Source organism: Meira miltonrushii (assembly GCF_003144205.1).
Source record: "Meira miltonrushii strain MCA 3882 unplaced genomic scaffold FA14scaffold_1, whole genome shotgun sequence".
NCBI classification, from domain to species: domain Eukaryota; kingdom Fungi; phylum Basidiomycota; class Exobasidiomycetes; order Exobasidiales; family Brachybasidiaceae; genus Meira; species Meira miltonrushii.
Genome location: NW_020289943.1, coordinates 762940 through 780226, shown reverse-complemented (window position 1 = coordinate 780226; position 17287 = coordinate 762940). Strand labels below are relative to the sequence as shown.

The following is a 17287-nucleotide window of genomic DNA, read 5'->3' as shown; positions in this document are numbered from 1 at the left end:
AATCGAGCATTGTTGTTACTTTCCATTATGAATCCACTTTGCATGTATATTTCCTGTGTCAAAAAATGGAAGACTATGACTCCATTGAGGTAGATTCTTCCTTGAAATCAATCGAAAAAGCCCCACTTTGGGCTATTGTTATATTTTGAGTTCTTTAAAATCGTGATATTTAAGGTGCGGGCGTTTGAGACAATCGACTAGCAGGCTCTGATAGCCACCCTCCTTTCTCCCAAACGTGACCTGGCTTCCATGTATCATGATCACGGATTTCTAAATGTGTTAGTCCTTTCAAAAGTTCTCGAAGCCTATTGAAGTCGATGGGCTTCAAAAGCCATCCATCCATTCCGATATCACACATTTCTTGACGCATGCTGTAGTTTAGAGTAGCAGAAACGGCAAAGATGGGAATTCTGCCGTTCAAAACGTGCGCAGCGGGCCTATTTGCGAGTGCCTCTCCCTTTCGTTTATCCTCACATTCTCGTATACGTCTACAAGAATCTTGTCCGTTGCAGATTGGCATTTGGAGATCCATCAAAACTACGTCGATTTCGTTACCGTTTGATTCAAACTTCAAATAACCTTCTTCTCCGTTGACTGCCAACAAGATCGAATGGCCGTCCATGGAAAGCCTTTTCTTTAAGATCATACGATTCACCGGATCATCTTCGACTACGAGAACGCGCAATGGTGACACTTTGTTCGATTTAATTGTGGGACTGGGCGTTGCCGTCTCAGTTTTTGAAGCGACCAACTGTGCTCTCGCTCTCCTGCGATCAAAGACACGTTTTACCGTGTCACCAGAATGTTGCGCATTGGACGATCCAGATTCTGCACTCGTCGATGTCGGAAGTGGCTCGGGAGTTTCCGCTAAATTCAATTTGGCATCAGGCATAGGAACGGAAGATGGCGGATCTTCACGTTCACCGCCTTTCCCTTGAGCAAATTTATTAGACATTGAAGGTGCTGAAGAAGGTTGCGGCCGAGCGGACGGAGCTGCTTGTTCTGTTGCTCCTAGCTTGGAAGGCACGTTATGTTTCTCTCCCCCTTTCACCGCATCAAGTTCGTGTCTATCAACCTTGACGCTACGCAAAGGAACTACGGAATCAGTAATGGCAATCGCTCCGTCATTCGACGAAGATCGTCCTTCCATTTTCGATGAACCGATTTGCGATCGCGAGGTTGAACTGATTGCTCCTTTTGTTGATCGCATATTGTCGAAACTCCTTCGAGAAGCTGATCCTTTGCTTTCGTCAAGATGAGGAGCAGAAATAGCTTCCACCAAAGAATTGATCTCACTCTTTACGCTCGAATTGCCACTTCCGCCACTTTCCATAGAATTGCTCCTCTGCAGCTTACTCTCACCGCCATCATTGCGCTCTGCGGCTTCTGATGCTGAGGAAGCACGGAAAGGCAAGAAATAGGTAAACCTGCTTCCTTCACCGACTGTTGAATCCACGCGCAATTGACCGCCGATGTTCTTGACGATACGTGCGACAATAGCCAACCCTAAACCAATGCCACTGTCTTTGCCATCAGCAGAGCCTCGCCTGTTTGTTACCATGCTACTGCCAGAAGACATGGACCCGGACATCGCATCTTCGCGTCGATTGTTCGGATCGGCAATCACACTTTCCACCTGCTCAAATTCACGGAAAATTGCTTCCAGCTTTTCACGTGCGATTCCCTTTCCGGTATCGCTGATTGACAATTCGATCTCCATATCGCAACCTTCAGGCAACTCAGCAAGTATTTCTTCATCCGTCCTTCTGCGCATTTCAACGTGAATATGTCCCGAATCCGTGTATTTGACACTATTGCTGACCGTGTTGACGACAATTTGTCGAACTCTTGCGGAATCACCAATCACATAACAGGATTGGGGATCAGTAGATAATGTGAATTGAATCTCTCTTCTCTTAGCTTCCAATTCATGCATCTCTACCGCATCTCTAACGGTCATTGCTAAATCGAAAGGTTCTTGCAAAAATAATTTGTTGCCCTCTTCATGTCTTGTAAGATCCAAAAGATCATTGATAACGAACAAAAGACTTTTGGAAGCCATGTGCGACTTGCTCAGGTTTTCACGTGTATCATCATCCAGAGGGCTATCCAATGCCATTTCCAAGTAATTGATGATATGATTGAGCGGTGTACGAACTTCGTGGGTCGCATTAGATAACAAGAGCTTGTTCAATTGGTTGTATTGCATGGCTTGTTCTCTCTGTCGCCAAACGCTGATAAATTTACCATAGACTAAACAAAGCACCGAAGCAGTCTCCAATTCTTCGTCTTGCCAAGCACGACAAGTGCCTACGACAACTTCTGACCAAATCTTGAATGACTTGCGTGGTTCCAATACAGCCTTCCCTTCACGTCCCTCCTTGAAGGGTTTTCCTGCCCAATTAACATGACGGGTTTGAGCTTTGCGCATGAAAGTGATAAAGTCGATACCTGAACTGCTTAAAGGAATCAACATCAAACCTGCAATGACCTCTAAGCCATTTGGCAAAACCATGTCGGGGAAATCGCTAGCTACGTCTTGACTGGTGATCACTTGTTGGAATTTTTTGATACGCAAATATTCGGTAACAGCCAACACTTCTTGACTTGCACTTAGAGGTCCTAGAATCTTTGCTTCATTACCAATAGCGATCACACCAAAGTCTGCGTCGAACAATTTCAACAAATCCTCGGCATTCGAAATGATGTAACCACTGGGGTTGCGATCTGTCGGCAATGTGTTGATCAGCTTTCGTGCTGATAGACGTCTGGTGTAACTCAATCGTTCAATGTTGCGTGAGACCGAATCTCCGATCAATCGACATAATTGACGTACGGGGAAAGAAATTCGTCTTCCATGAGATCCATAAGTATGCAAAGAGATTAAGCCCCAAAGCTGATCGAATGCAGTGATGGAGATTGACATCGATGCACGTACTCCCATGTTGGCCAAATATTTGATATGGATTGGGCTCATTGCACGTAAGAATGAATGCGTCATATCCACGGGCGATTCCAAATCTGACTTTTCACGGCATACCATCCGAGCAGAGGGTTGATCGCGATCATAGAGTAATCGAATCTTGTTGATCATGTAAAGATCTCTTGCTTGTTTGGGAATATCTGTCGCGGGAAAATGTAGACCTCTGTAGAGATCATGGGTATCATTCCAATCTACCAATTCGCACACCACTTGACCGTTCCACTTTTCATCAAATTGATAGATCATCACTCGTGAGAAGCAAGTCAGCTCTCGTACGATACTGACAACCACTTTCAAGAATGCCTGCAGATCATTTTGTGCCGAGAATTGTTCGTTTACTTGACTCAAGATTCCAAACATATCCAGCATGTCTGCGCTATCATCCAAGCCCATACCCGGACCTTGCGCGGTTGCTATGCTAGATGTGGGGCTATCGGGTCTCTTTTTCCTTCTGGGTCGCTCACGTTTTCCGGTGAAATCTCTCTTCATCCTTTGCAGAGCTTTGAGTGGTTTGGAAGAAGCTTGTGTCGACTCCATGAATTGCTCAGGAGTTGGAACGTATGGCATACCTTCCAATCCGCCTTTAACCTTGGTCACCGTAGCGATTGCAGCACTCACTTTTGTTGTGCCATCCGAATCGATAGTGGTTACACTTGGAGGTGGTGAGATTCCTCTACTGCTCATATTACTCGTACTGCTACTCTTTTCCGTTTCATTCTCTCCAGGCGATGGAGGAGCGCTCCTTTGAAAGATTGGATTGATGGAATCGCCGATTAATTCAAACTCCAAGACAACTAGAGTTCCCATCTTCTTGCTATCATCGCTAAGCGATTCCGTTTCAAGTTTGTCTTTGGGCTTATCATTCGTCACACGATGAGCAGCACACCATGCTTTCCACGATCTTCCCGGTCGTCTAGGCCGCTGTTGGCCGCGCCCATTGATCTGGAATACGTTCGGGCCAGATTCAACGAGATCAGACTTAGAGTCGTTTAGCATTTCGATATTGTCCCATAGCACATCTGCTTGATCATCGTCAAAGCAATCCAAGAAAGACTCCAACTTGAATAAATGCGCCGGTGGTAATCCAAGAATGTCTCCTGTATTCTCCGAACATTGTCGTACCACTAAGCATCCTTCTTCCTCCTCTCTGACGACTACCATACATCCAAAAGATTGCACTGCGCCAGGAATGTGAATCGGCTCATCTTCGCACCGTGTGATCTCCCCTTCTCGTCCAGTGACGACCATATGGCCTTGATCTGTTGCGACATGCTTGAATCTCGGTAGAGTCATTGATTCGATATGATCTTTTTCCGCCTGTAGAACTGATGCACTTGAAGATTCATCAATACTGGCATTACCATCAAATGATGAACCACCAGTCTTTGAAGCACCCTCAGCTGATCGTGGTCGAGGCGATCTGATCAAAGGTACTGAAGGCTTGGGAGCGTCATCTCCTAGGCGCAAATTACGCATTTGATCTACTGATGGATCCAGTGATATACTCCCTCTTTCGATCGAATCAGCATTCATATCCTCACCTGCCAAGAAACTTGCCTCGTCCTGAGAAGATGCCTCGGATGGCATTTCTTGTAAAGAGGCGATGGTAGGAGAACGAACACGACTGGGTGGCGGATCACGAAGATCAAACGTATTACGGGTTAAGGGAGTTTTTTGCTTTTGATGAAATTCTTCCGATGCACCAGAGGGTAAACTTGGCTTCTTTTGTTTGGGAGAATGTTGCGAGGCAGAATATGCGTTTAATGAAGCGTTTCTGTTATGCTGACCGGATGAACCTGCTGGTTTAACAGAAACGGCTGAACGAATCGGATAGATAAAAGGTGTTTGGCCACCTCCGCTTGCCGAGCCCGGTGAACGTAATTCACTTGGACTTTGAGGTGGCGTTGGCATGATGGGCAACGATTGATATGGATGATGTTTATCTGGGCATCTGAAATGGAGTGATTGGTCGAGAAACAAGGAATGCTATGTTGTCCAATTGCTTGTGTAGTATGCGAATCCTAATCAGGCTTCCAGGTGTTGCAAAAGTGACTGTGCAATGTTGGTATTGAAGGTGATGTGGCCCTTGTCACAAAAGTTGCATAAGTCGAAAGATGAGAATTGCAAAAGTACGTAATCACGCCAGCCTATCCTTGTCGTATGATACTCCTCAAGACGAGACAGCCTCAAAACGAAGAAAGGTTGACCAGATGAAAAGGCCACTTTTTAAAAAAGTGATTGAAGTTATAATGTATGAATGGTACCAATCACCCGGCCTTCATCTTTCATTGTTCCCTTGCTAAGCTATTGGGTTAGTAAGGTTGTGTGTACAAGCAAGCGTACATGTTCGTCGTTACGACTGCATACGAGAAGGGACTTTTGCTCTTTTTTTTTCTCTCTCTCTTTGCTTGCATGTATGCAAATTGCCAGAGACAAAGTGGAAGCTGCCTGCTGCTCAGTCCCTCAATCAAAATACATAGCATAGCAGCAGCACATCCACTCACTCAACCTGTGCTTCACACACATAAACACTCAAGTCAGATCCTTCATTTATTCATTAGTCGACCGACGCGCGCAGCAAAAAAAAACACGTCTACACCTATTGTGTATTGTGTGTGCTGACCTGCAGTGCCTGTTTTCTGTGTAGATCGGATAATAGGGTTCAACAAAAACTAAAATAAAAAGAAGCGATTCAATACCCTCGGCTTATTCCGTAATAGATCTCACATAGAGAGAGAAGATATGCAGCCTCTATCGCGTAAGCTGTCCTTTTGATTGTACACAGCGATCGAGATCAGCTTAGAGCGGCGGACTTCTTGTGGCTTTTATCTCAATGAAAAAACAAGACATCTTATTCCCCGCTTCAATGAGAAACAATGGCAATGTACACATCATACGTTTATTAAGTGGCTCACTTTTTAAGCTTTCATTAGACTTAGCCACATCTTGCTGTTCCATTGTCATATGTCCGACATCAAATGGAAGCCACCGTAAACAAAGTCTGAGCACACTAATGGCCTCCATTTAAGACTTTTTTTTTCTTCTATCAGCAAGGCTTTGCGTACAGGTCTGTGTTTAATTGATTGATGATTTAAATATACACATGCTAAAATAGTACAAGTATACAGGTTTGCTGTCACAAGAGAATAAAGATCAGCGAACCTGTCCAAAGGTATCACATGTTCTATCTGCCGAGCTTACTTCGCCCAATGCATTGTCAGTGCTAGCATTGGAGATATCGGTAGACGAATAAAGATATCGATCCAATCGCTCTTGTTCATCTTCTGAGATCATAAATTGTTCATTCCATCCGTTCATACTTCCTCCCATCACACCAAATAATTGTTGAGCAATCAATCCAATCTCGTCCAATTTATGAATCAAATCTTTCATACTTAACGCATAAGCAAAATAAAGAAGATATTCACTTGATCCACGAATCGCCCTTCTTTTTACGACTGGTAATTGTCGAATCTTTTCTAAAACTGCTTTTCGAGCTTCTTCTGCTGGTGGAAAAAATGGAGGCAAAGGTGTTTTGAGGTGGAATGCTGAACCCAAAAGCCAAAAGAATAAACAAACATTGCCAACCATATTGCGTCTTAAGCCTGAAGCATCCACTGGTATAATAAAATCTTGTCGAACGTCTGTATGCCAATCCGGCCTGGATGTGACGAGATTCATAGTATGCAGAAGATCGAGTACGTGCTGACTACATCCCAGTAAACGTCTGTATTGCTCTACCGGAAAAGGTCCTTTCAGTCTAGGCTCGTGACGGGTTTGGGCCAACAATCCTTCTAATTTGATGATATTCACTTGCAATGCCAGCTCAATCGTTTGTATTTCGCTCAGCTCTCCATGTCGTTCAATCAAAGGTTGAGATTCGATCGTGTTTGCACGGGATCCAAATCCATTTTCAGCTTCTTGTGAAGGTGCTTCAGCAGATGAATAAGCCAAGACCAGCTTTTGATAGAGAAAGGCTAATTTGAATAACAATTCCGACACTCCTCTCGTCAATTCTCGTCTTGCTTCCGTAGGCCAAACAAGATGATTAAGAAGTGTTGCCCAAACAACACCGACGATCACATCGACCATACGTCGGATTGCAATCTCTTCCACTTCGATACCGACTTTACGTACATTGTACGAATACAAAGCAGTAAGGTTGTAAGTCAGCAATACAAAGCGACCACTAGATGCATATTGTGGCTTCCCGATAATCCAAAAGAAGCACGGAATAGAAAAGATCGCACCAAAGATTGGCAAAGCGACATTGTTATCGGGGAAAAGCCAATAAGCCAACGTTGCTGCCACAGCTCCTGCCACCGTTCCTCCGATTCGATGAACACTCAATTGATTGCTCTGACCTACAGTTGGACTAAGAACAACCAAGAAACTAATTAGAGCCCAGTGAGCTTGAAATTCGGTAAAAAGTGGTCGTGTACTTGCGATGAAAGCGGGGCTGGCAAGAAGCGCACATCCTAATCCAGTCTTGATTGCAAACTTGGTATCGGGCTGCTTGAAAAATTGTCCCAAACTCCATACTGTCCGATTCAACTTTTCTCGTCTCGTGAATGGAGCAGGTGTTTGCGATGTGTCAGGATGATGAGGTTGAGGAGAAGCCAGAGAAAAGGCGGGAGTGTTGCGTATAAATAGCGCATACACTGTGCTACCGAAAGACTCTTCTTTTGAGGATCTTCCCCAACGATCATTGCGAAAACCGAAAAGGCCTTTCAAAGAGTTCAGCATACGAGTGTAGATTGGTCCATGACGTTTCTCTTGAATATGCTTTTCGTCCTTCCTGATTATCTCTAATGCTTCTATGAGTCTCTCGAGTTCTTTTGCGAATTCCTCAATCAAGAAGAGGAAGTAGAAAATAAGGAAGACGTCTTCATCCGACTTCTGCCCTTGCATCTCGGCAAGACTTTCTGCCTCAACCGATTGGCGCGGGTAGACGGAATAAGAGCGCTTAATAGCCACCGTTCTTTCGTGCTTGAATTCCTTCAAGGCTGATCTGACCTTTTGAGCCATAACGTCAAACGTTTCATCATCTTGGACGTCTTTCTTGTATCCTTCTCTAGAATCTATTCCTTTCACCGTTGCTTCGAAAGCAGTCGTTAGTCCTTTCAAGGTCTTGCCACAGGTTGACACCAAGCTTCGTACATGCGGCCCAAGACTTTCCAGATAATGGTCAAATGCAGATTGTCTTGGCTTAGACTTCTTAGGGGTGATGAATTCGTCTGGATCATCTACGCCCGTTGGCGATTGTACGGTGACCGAAGTATCTTGTCCATCGCCATCGAGATAGACAGATGTAGTGAAGCCTCTAGAAGCTCCTGTCGAGCTAGATCTTGCTTGGTGTCCTGGCGAGGATTGTACCATCTCATGCTGCAAAGTACAGCTGGTACGTAGACCTCCAAGATGTTGTGCTAAGACGTTCAGACTGTCAACAACTCGCACATAGCTTGATATTCTCCCTCGTATCCGCTGATCAAAAGGCGCTTCGAGCTTTGCCTCTTCTAAGTCTTTTTTCAGACTGATAAATGAATCGTGGTGATTATCAATGGCTGCTTTGATTCGCTTAGACTTGATACTAAATTCAGTGATATCTTCCATCAAGAATGTTTTGGTCAAAACCCGTAACAGGGTCGAAAAACTCTTGAGGTTTCGTTGAATGTCGTACTGTAAGCTGGTGCAAGCACTTTGCGGCCAGATCGTGAAGCAGACTACATTTGAAATCAAAACTCCAACAAACACGACCAAAGTTACTTGCCAGATCTTATCTGTAGAAAAGTGACCGAGATGAGAAGAACCTTCCTTCACGATAACGGTAAAGATCAAAACACCTATCAAGGAGCATGCGGTATTGAATGTCGGCCTTCCAACACGTACCCGAGCAAAACCGACCAGAGAAGTGCCAAATCCAACAAAGAGAATGATACTTATAGCGTTGCTCGTTAAGGGAAAGTCATTCTCGTGCAGATAGACTGCAATCGTCATTGAGGTGAGAGCGAGAGTGATTGCATATACGAAACCGAAAAGGGCAAAGATGTTTGCTTCCACCATTCCACCGACAGATCTTCCAGGATGAAAGTAAACTGCCACAGTAGCAATAAAGTGTAGATTTGAGATTGGCACCATCTTTGAGGGGTCATGGTTGGGAAGTAAGACGGCCAATTGGTGCGAAAGAGATGGGACATATGTGCACAACGAAGCCAAAGCATAAGCGATCACACATTTCACCACCTTTTTCAGGAATGATTCTGATATTTTCCATTTTTTCGCCTTTTCTTTGATATACTTGACTGTGTTAAATTGTCGTGACAGATCGATTTCGGACTGTTCCCTTCTTCTTATGTCGGAAGCAGTGGGCTCTTCTATATGTTCTATTTCATCTTCGCTAGATGAGCTATCATCCTGATCTTGGGGTATGTTTGCAGATGAGGACCTCCTTCTACCTAAGCGTGAATAACTGCTTCCGGCACTTCTTGAAGAGACAGAGGCGTACCCTTTTGGTTTTACACCATTTGCCATGTTTCATTCACCTTTCATCCCACCTTTCAGCAATGGTGGTCATGAAGACTAATCTTCTTCCGCTTCACCTTCTCTTGCCCCTATTATGCACCTTTGCTGCAAGCATTGACATTTTAGCTCCGGACCCTTTTTTTTTGTTTGTGTGTGTGTAATGCCCGTGCATTTCAAAGCGTAGGTACGTGCTGATAAGGTGGAGAGCAGTAAGTGAACAAAGGGGTGTGAGTAACTTACCACATCCTCCTCCCACCATCTTAAAGGCAATCAACGATCATTTACTCTGTCGACAACAGTGCTCACAATGCGATCTTTAGCCTTGATCGCTCTATTGAGCTGTACGCTGAATGGCTTGGCCTCCCTAGCGCAACTTGCACCCAATCAAATCGTATTCCAATCTGGACCACAAGTCAATTACTCGGAACCTTTGGGTAACGCAAAAGCAGCATATACTCGTGCACAAAAGGTAGCAATCATTGGTGCAGGAGCAGGTGGATCAAGTGCAGCATACTTTTTATCAAAAGCACAAACCAAGCTCGAAAATTTGGGATTCGGTGCGCAAGGTATTGATATTACCCTATTTGAACGAGATGAACGAATAGGTGGTCGAACGACTGTCGTACATGCATATGATGACGAAAACCTCCCGGCGATCGAATTAGGTGCAAGTATTTTTGCAGACGTGAACAAAAATTTGCAAAGGGCCAGTAAACAATTCAACCTGGAAACAGGAGCAAAGCTTGGTGAAGATGGTGTAACGGGTGTTTGGGATGGACAGCAATTCTTGATCGAAGGATTGGATGACGGCTGGTGGAATTCTGCCAAGATGTTTTGGAGATACGGCTATTCTCCTTTGACGACCCAAAAGCTTGTCGGTAAAACGGTAGATGCATTCTTGCGTCTTTATGATCCTGCATACATGCACAAATCCAAAGATGAGAAAAAAGCGACTGATACAAACAACTCATCCTCCAACACAGAAAGCGGATACCCTTGGCGTACCATTGAAGATTTAGCTAAAGCGATGAGTTTTGATCAAATGGTCGCTCGTTCAGCTGGGGATTACTTTTATTTGCAAAGTGTGTCGAAACTTTTCATTGAGGAAATCATTGAAGCTGCTACATTGGTGAATTACGGACAAGAGGTTTATTCTATACACGGACTTGGCGGATCGGTCTCTTTGGCAGCAAGTGGCGCAACAGGAGTTGTTGGCGGAAATTACAAGATCTTCGAGAGTATGCTTGGGCATTGTGAAGCATTACATTTGCGACTGGGCATTCACGGAGAAGTTACCGGACTTGCTAAATTCAAAACGGTGGAAGAGGCTATTGAGGCTGATAAGATTGACGAGAAAGAAGCACGATCACTTGGCTATCTAAAGACAGATTCGCGGGAGCTGACTGAAGCTGGTTCAACGACAAAGTGGTGGCTCGGAACCAAGTCGGGCTATGGTGGATTGTTTGATGCAGTCTTTATTGCTGCACCTTGGCATTCGGCTGATATCACTCTGTTGAATACAAACGCAGTCATCCCGACACCCAGATACGTCCATCTGCATGTCACACTCGTCATTACCAAGGCAGACCAACCAAATCCGGCTTACTTTGGACGAGGAGAAAAAGACGTTATCCCCAACAGTATCTTGACGAGTCATGCCTCCGTGAGAAAGGCAGAAGAAGAAGAAGAAAAGAAGAAAAAGAGAAAAGAAGATGGTAAAGAAGGAAAAGATGCAAAAGGCACAGACAATACGAAAAGGATCAAATGGTGGCCTTGGAGTGGAGGAGATGACAAGAATCGTGGACCAAAGCTTGATTTCAATTCGCTAACTTATCTTGAAAAGATTCCATCACGAACAGAAGAAGGAAAAGAAGATCACATTGTCAAACTATTCTCTCAAGAACGTCTTAGCGATGATAAATTGAACGAAATCTTTGGTCAAGACAGTATCCTTTGGACATATAGAAAAGAATGGGACGCTTATCCGTATTTAACTCCAACGACGACATTCCCAAAAATCAAAGCAGACGATAATCTTTACTTCTTAAACGCAATGGAGACATTTATCAGTACGATGGAGACAGCCACTCTTTCAGCCCGTAACGCTGTTGCTCTTTACCTAGAACAACTGTATGGCTCTGACTTTGTACATGGCGGAAAGAACTGTCCATGGCAAAAAGAAAATGCTACCAAAGACGACAAGGAGCCACAAGAAGGCGAAAGCGATTGGGCCGCGTGGGGATGTCAGAGTGCTTAATCATTGCTCTTAAGTTTATCCTTTCTCTTTTTGATGATGGATTTCTTCTTGTATGCTTCTTCAACTGTATTTTAATCGAATTTTAATCATGACCTTACCTGACAAAACACTCTCAGCCCAGATTTGATCGAATAACTAGATGAATTGGAATAATCCAACAAAACTTTACAGTGCTTTCATTTCATAATGTACCGGCCATCTAAAGAGCAGAACATCGCTGATGATTATTGTTTCAATGCCTTGTGCCTTAGAAAAACGTAAGCGAGAGCGACAGTAGGGGCTTGCATGATTTGACCACACAAAAGGATCAATTCGAAGTGTGATCGAGCGTTCAGAAGGATGAGCGAGAAACCTTTTCCAATACTGTGTTTGGGGGGGAGAAGGATGTCAGCTTTATCAAAAAATTTTCCCTTTCATTTACTCTACCACTCACCTGTCTCGTGTGCAACTTCGCTCATATCTGTACCCTGAATTTCTGAAGAAATACCGACGAGTGATTTACGCAAAGCATCCTTTGAAGAAGCGTACAACATCTTTTGTTTAATCTTGCTGTCATCGGGGGACCAAGTGAAAAAGCAAATTTTATTTCTCTTTCCTTCTTCACCTTTTTGATATTCGACATCGTAAACGGCATAAGCGCATTCGGCCGGTTGTAAATGCTCCAAGAATTCGTCATAGTTTGATGATTCGGATGTTTTTGCGACAACGATTTCGGTATTGTTGGGAGAAAGTTTGAAGATGATATACTTTAATTTCTTTCCTAGTTTCAAAGATTGGAAAGCCTCTAGGCATTCTGGTGCCACTTTAACTCCGGAAGACTGTATTGAGGGTGTGAATTGGATGTGTTAGTAGAAATGTTCCGGTTGTACCTTATCGAGACGAGATGTTCCTTTGTTTGGGCGATTTGGGAGTGGCCTAATCTGTAATATCCGACCGCTCTTCACCCCGAATGCTCTCTATCTCTCTCCCTGCACTTACCATTCTCGGTGATCAATTTTATGTAGTATTTCTACTTTTTGTAGTTTGTTTGTTGTTGGTCGTTTTGATGAGAATATTGGTACAACATAAAACAGGAGGCAATAGTCTAATGTCGTGCACGGCCAATGTACTGCTTCGCGTAGAAAGTAGATTCTCGTTTATCACTGAGAGCGCGCGCAGTGTGTGTGTGTGCAGTGCAATTTCATGCCAATCTTTCTTCCTCCCGATCTTCCATATCTTAAGCGTGCATTTGTTGTGCAATACTAAGGTGTTAGATAATAATTCACTGTTGACTTTCTTCTCATAACATCGAAAGTCTGATCAGCAATCATGCTATAGGACCATAATAGCGACCTTCAATTATAACACTGTGATGATAACCTAATCGTGATTTGTGCCTGCGTATGAGATCCAAATGTTCTTTAGGGGTCTTTTCAAAGATCTGTTCAAACGCGCCAGCAAGACAAGCACCGAGACACGCGAGCACATTCCCCTTCTGATAAATTAATTATCTGCTGACATAAGCTGGATAATTTACACAGGAAGGGGATCGTGATTGCGATAAATTTCGAGCGAATACGTAACAATATTTAACATTCTCTCGGAAAGAAAGATAGAAATGTGGCTCTTTTCGCTGTCAGCTACATTTCTTGGTCATCCTCGAGAATACATTAGATGAAATCTATAAACATTCAGCGGATTCACGATTTCAATTTATTTATTTTTTAATGACATTTCTTTTTGCCAACTGATCATAATGTCGATTAAGTCCATGAACTGTGTATAGGACTTGATCAATGTTAGAACTGTGGTTGTCGTACCTCACCCAATGGCAAGCAATCAAAAAGCATACAAGGGAGAACATAGGTTAAAAGTACCCCTACTATCATTTTGTTTCTCTCACCACCACCACTATTGAAATCCAACTTTCTCTTCACTGTTAATAGGCTGAGCCGTAATGCTCCATTTTGCCTCGCCTTCAATTCACATGTACTATCTGAGCAATGGAATGATGATGATTGAATGTCTCCAAATCGACGATTGGGTGTTAAAGATACTTTTATTCAACATTTCAGTATATATTCAACCTTTGACCCACTTCTCATATCTGCGGCCACAGAACCGTGAAAGTACCGCATCCCGTCCGATCTGCGAAGTCAAGCACGGTATCGCCTAGTCAGTACTGCGGTGGGGGACCACGCGGGAATCCTGGGTGCTGCAGTTCTAATTCCTTTTTTGCATTCTCTTTTTGCTTCGAGGATCATTTGCAAGCATTCATCTTACCCTGATATACATTAGCTGCCCAAAAGGCATGAGATGATCGCATTTATGTAGTGTCTCAAAAATGTTAAGAATAAGACACAATCATTAAAATAAGATTGCATTTGTATTGATTGGGAAGAGTGATCGTAACAAGCGTTCAACAACCACACTTTTCCCATATGGTAGAATTCAGACAAAAGTTCTCCGTCACTCTAATGTTTCGTTCGTGATTCAAATCAATTGAATTCTGAGTAGGTATCGCAAAGTAAGTTACAGGATTAGGTGACCAAATATACAGATATAAGATTAGGTGATATACAAAATGAATCAAATCAACGAAACGAACTTAAAGGTGTCGTCCTAGCGGTGACCTTTGTTCTTCATGTTCATGCCACCAATGACTTTTCATTTGACGACCTCTTCTATCTTCTTCATCATCACTTTTCGCCGTTCGCACTTGATCCGATTGTCGTTTGAATCTTGATTTATCGGCATCAAGATGAACAGAAGCTAACCTTTGACGGTGAGAAGAAGATCGCATAAGAATGGCAAAATTATTAATCATACTTTCAACTTCATCATGTGTTTTTGGAGGTGTGAAAGATGAAAGTTGAACGGGATGTTGTGATGGACTTGAATGGGTTGTTGAATTTGTTGATGATTCTCCTTCAAAGTTTGTCTCGAAACTGTCTGCTTCTTCTTCTTCTGGTCCTTCTTCGTCATCGGATGAATCGCTATCGTCACTGAAATGAGAATTGAACGAAGACATTATTTGTGAAGATCGTTTCATTTCGGTTGCTTGTACAGTGCGGGTACGCAGAGGTGAAGAAGAGGTGATCGAAGCTCGTTTGCCATGCAGAGTGTACATGAATTCATCATGTGTCTCTGTATCAGCACTGTTGTCTAAACGACTGAATGGAGCTTGAGGTGGTGTTAGCTTGATTGGATTTGAAGATCCCTCTTGTTGTGATCCTGATCCTTCACTGCGTGCTCTTGAATGTCTCTGGAATGCAGCAGCAGTGACAGTACGATTGCTCGGTCGAGTAAATGCTCCGTCTAAAGAGCTACGTTTACTGTTGATAGCCATCTTGCTTTGTGTGTTTGATTCCACTTGTTTGGGTAAAGGTGGAAAGTATGAATCCATCCTTTCTGAAGGACGTGCTGGATGTTGTGAATTGTAGTAAGCGTGATGGATTGAAGCCATGATGTTGTTGAAGTCACCTTTCAGTAAAAGGGGAAGAATGAATGGATTGATAACAGGAAAAGAAAAGGGGCCGTCAAGAATATTCAACAAAAAAGAGGGGGATTATATTTATAGAAATGCTTGCTATTGATTTTTGATATTATTCGATCTGTGCTCAGCATCATTATATGCGCCGAGAAAGGAGGTTAATGACTCTGCATTTCGGCATGAAATTTACCTTTTTGACAGGAGGAAGGGCTGCATGCATTCATTATTCAGGAACGTTTTAATCCGAGTGAGTGGAGAAACATCTACCCAAAGACGTTCACCTCCGAAATTACTTCTAAAATTACGGCTTATCGGCAAATGATGTGTTGTGTGTTTGTTGTTGAAGCATATAGCCAAGTATCTTGACATTACCTTAATTTAGGGCGGCAAGATAAGTCCGAAATGCGCTGCGCAGAGCAGAGTAAAGCTTGCCGTGCAGTGTTGCATAGCAATTTAACTGTTAGATTCTGGGCATCAAAAGGCACACACAATGCCGTCGTACATACATTAAATCAGCCCAGCAAGCGCGGCGTTAACTTCTGATATCAGTTCAGGCACAACCGAATTCCGCGTGCAAATCCAAGGCCCGCGGGTGGGTAAAAGGGGTAAAACCGCTTGAAGGAAATCCGAGGAAGATCATATCTAGATAAGTGCTTATGAGATATATCTGCAAATGATGATGACATATTGCAAAGATGATATAATCATACATGCTCATAAGCAAAGCTTACGATAAAGGTTTAGTCCCATTGCTATCGACCTCTATGCTGGCCTTATAGAGGACTAAACATTAGTAAAGCGTGAAGATTTCAAACTCAACACAGTCTTCCAACCTGACTAAATACCGTACTTGTATATCATTGATCATTTCTTTATCCAGCATTGACTTTGAGTTCTTATATAACTAATACCTTTACGTACGTAAGTATCAGAATGCAATTACTACTATCTGCATGAAGAACCTTACCTATAGCCTTGGCGGGTAGACATCAAGATTTCCTCTTTTACGGATATGCTCGGTGAAAAAAGCACTTTCTTTTGTTAAAAGTCTAATTCAGATCTCCTTTAAAAATCTACTTCCGTAACCGTGTGTTTAAAAAAATTAAATTGAATATGCACGCGTTATAGTGATCAATTGCCCCCTTTTTAATCAAACAGTTAAACACGCGTTTAAGAAAGGCGCGGCGCTAAAGCAAAAAAAGGCGTCGTACAGCACAACACAACACGCACGCTTTATGCATTTCTCTTTGAAATTGAATGCAACTGCACAATATGAAACCCTTGGACCCCTCCTTGTAATAAAAAAAAAACAATACAAAACCCAAGAGCTACTTCTCTTTCTCTCTTGGGTAGACAAGGAGACTAGCAGTCTATATGTACCTTTCTGGTTGAGCTTAATTGGCAATTAAATGAATTACATTCTTAGCTTGAGAGAGAGGGAAAACATACTTTGTGCATCTCGCACTCGCGCTTCGGGCAGAAGGGGAAAAATGTGGAAAGGGCAGAAATGATTGCGCATTCATCTGTCCAAATAATCTGAGTTTGAATATTGTTGTTACAAATTAATAATAACATTTTATGGCTTTTTGTTTTAATGACTAATTGTATCCTCAAAACCATCATTGCGATTATCATTCGATTTGCCAGCAAAGATGACCATAAGAAACACTATCAACACTCGTTAATTCCTTTATAAGCGGAAAAGGATGTTTACTTTTTACTGGATGCTTCCCCGGGAACGTGCTGGCATCCTTGGCAACAAGATTACCTCTTGATGGAAGTATGAATCGTCAATATGATCTTATGGTGACGGATCATCCAAAATGAACGAGTTCATCGTCTTCCGAAACGGATCATTCGACTAGATGCTCTATGAATATGCGACTCAGCCAATCAATCAGAGATCAGAGATCAATTGAGACCACTTATCCGCGCATCATTCGGTTTCATGTCAACTTCTTTCGGATTCGAGTGCAAAAGTCAAGGTTCAAGAATCCAAACGTAGGAATGAATGAATCTTTCATCAAAAGAATAGCGACCGGGTAAAGAAGAT

The 17287-nt window shown here is 43.0% G+C and overlaps 5 protein-coding genes across 5 annotated transcripts; 1 reads left to right on the top strand and 4 right to left on the bottom strand.

The window, feature by feature from the left end:
- Window positions 1-169: 169 nt before the first annotated feature.
- On the bottom strand, window positions 170-5316 carry FA14DRAFT_140699 (uncharacterized protein; the record flags this gene model as incomplete). Its single annotated transcript, XM_025497107.1, has 2 exons — window positions 4771-5316; window positions 170-4440 (listed from the first exon to the last, which is right to left on the bottom strand). Exons 1-2 carry the CDS (start codon window positions 4892-4894, stop codon window positions 170-172), a joined length of 4395 nt encoding a protein of 1464 aa, XP_025357066.1. The 5' UTR covers window positions 4895-5316.
- Window positions 5317-6050: 734 nt separating this feature from the next.
- On the bottom strand, window positions 6051-9548 carry FA14DRAFT_159140 (uncharacterized protein). The gene has a single exon (XM_025498073.1). It carries the CDS (start codon window positions 9512-9514, stop codon window positions 6137-6139), a length of 3378 nt encoding a protein of 1125 aa, XP_025357065.1. The 5' UTR covers window positions 9515-9548; the 3' UTR covers window positions 6051-6136.
- Window positions 9549-9812: 264 nt separating this feature from the next.
- Window positions 9813-12116, top strand: FA14DRAFT_140693 (uncharacterized protein; the record flags this gene model as incomplete). Its single annotated transcript, XM_025497106.1, has 3 exons — window positions 9813-10823; window positions 10905-11220; window positions 11290-12116. The coding sequence occupies 3 exons, from the start codon at window positions 9813-9815 to the stop codon at window positions 11760-11762; spliced, it is 1800 nt and encodes a 599-aa protein (XP_025357064.1). The 3' UTR covers window positions 11763-12116.
- Window positions 12094-13630, bottom strand: FA14DRAFT_176066 (uncharacterized protein; the record flags this gene model as incomplete). The annotated part of the gene is made up of 3 exons (XM_025500638.1): window positions 12094-12125; window positions 12196-12580; window positions 13625-13630. 3 exons carry the CDS (start codon window positions 13628-13630, stop codon window positions 12094-12096), a joined length of 423 nt encoding a protein of 140 aa, XP_025357063.1.
- A 719-nt stretch (window positions 13631-14349) lies between these two features.
- Window positions 14350-15207, bottom strand: FA14DRAFT_176065 (uncharacterized protein; the record flags this gene model as incomplete). Its single annotated transcript, XM_025500637.1, has 1 exon — window positions 14350-15207. The coding sequence occupies one exon, from the start codon at window positions 15205-15207 to the stop codon at window positions 14350-14352; it is 858 nt and encodes a 285-aa protein (XP_025357062.1).
- Between the last annotated feature and the right edge of the window lie 2080 nt (window positions 15208-17287).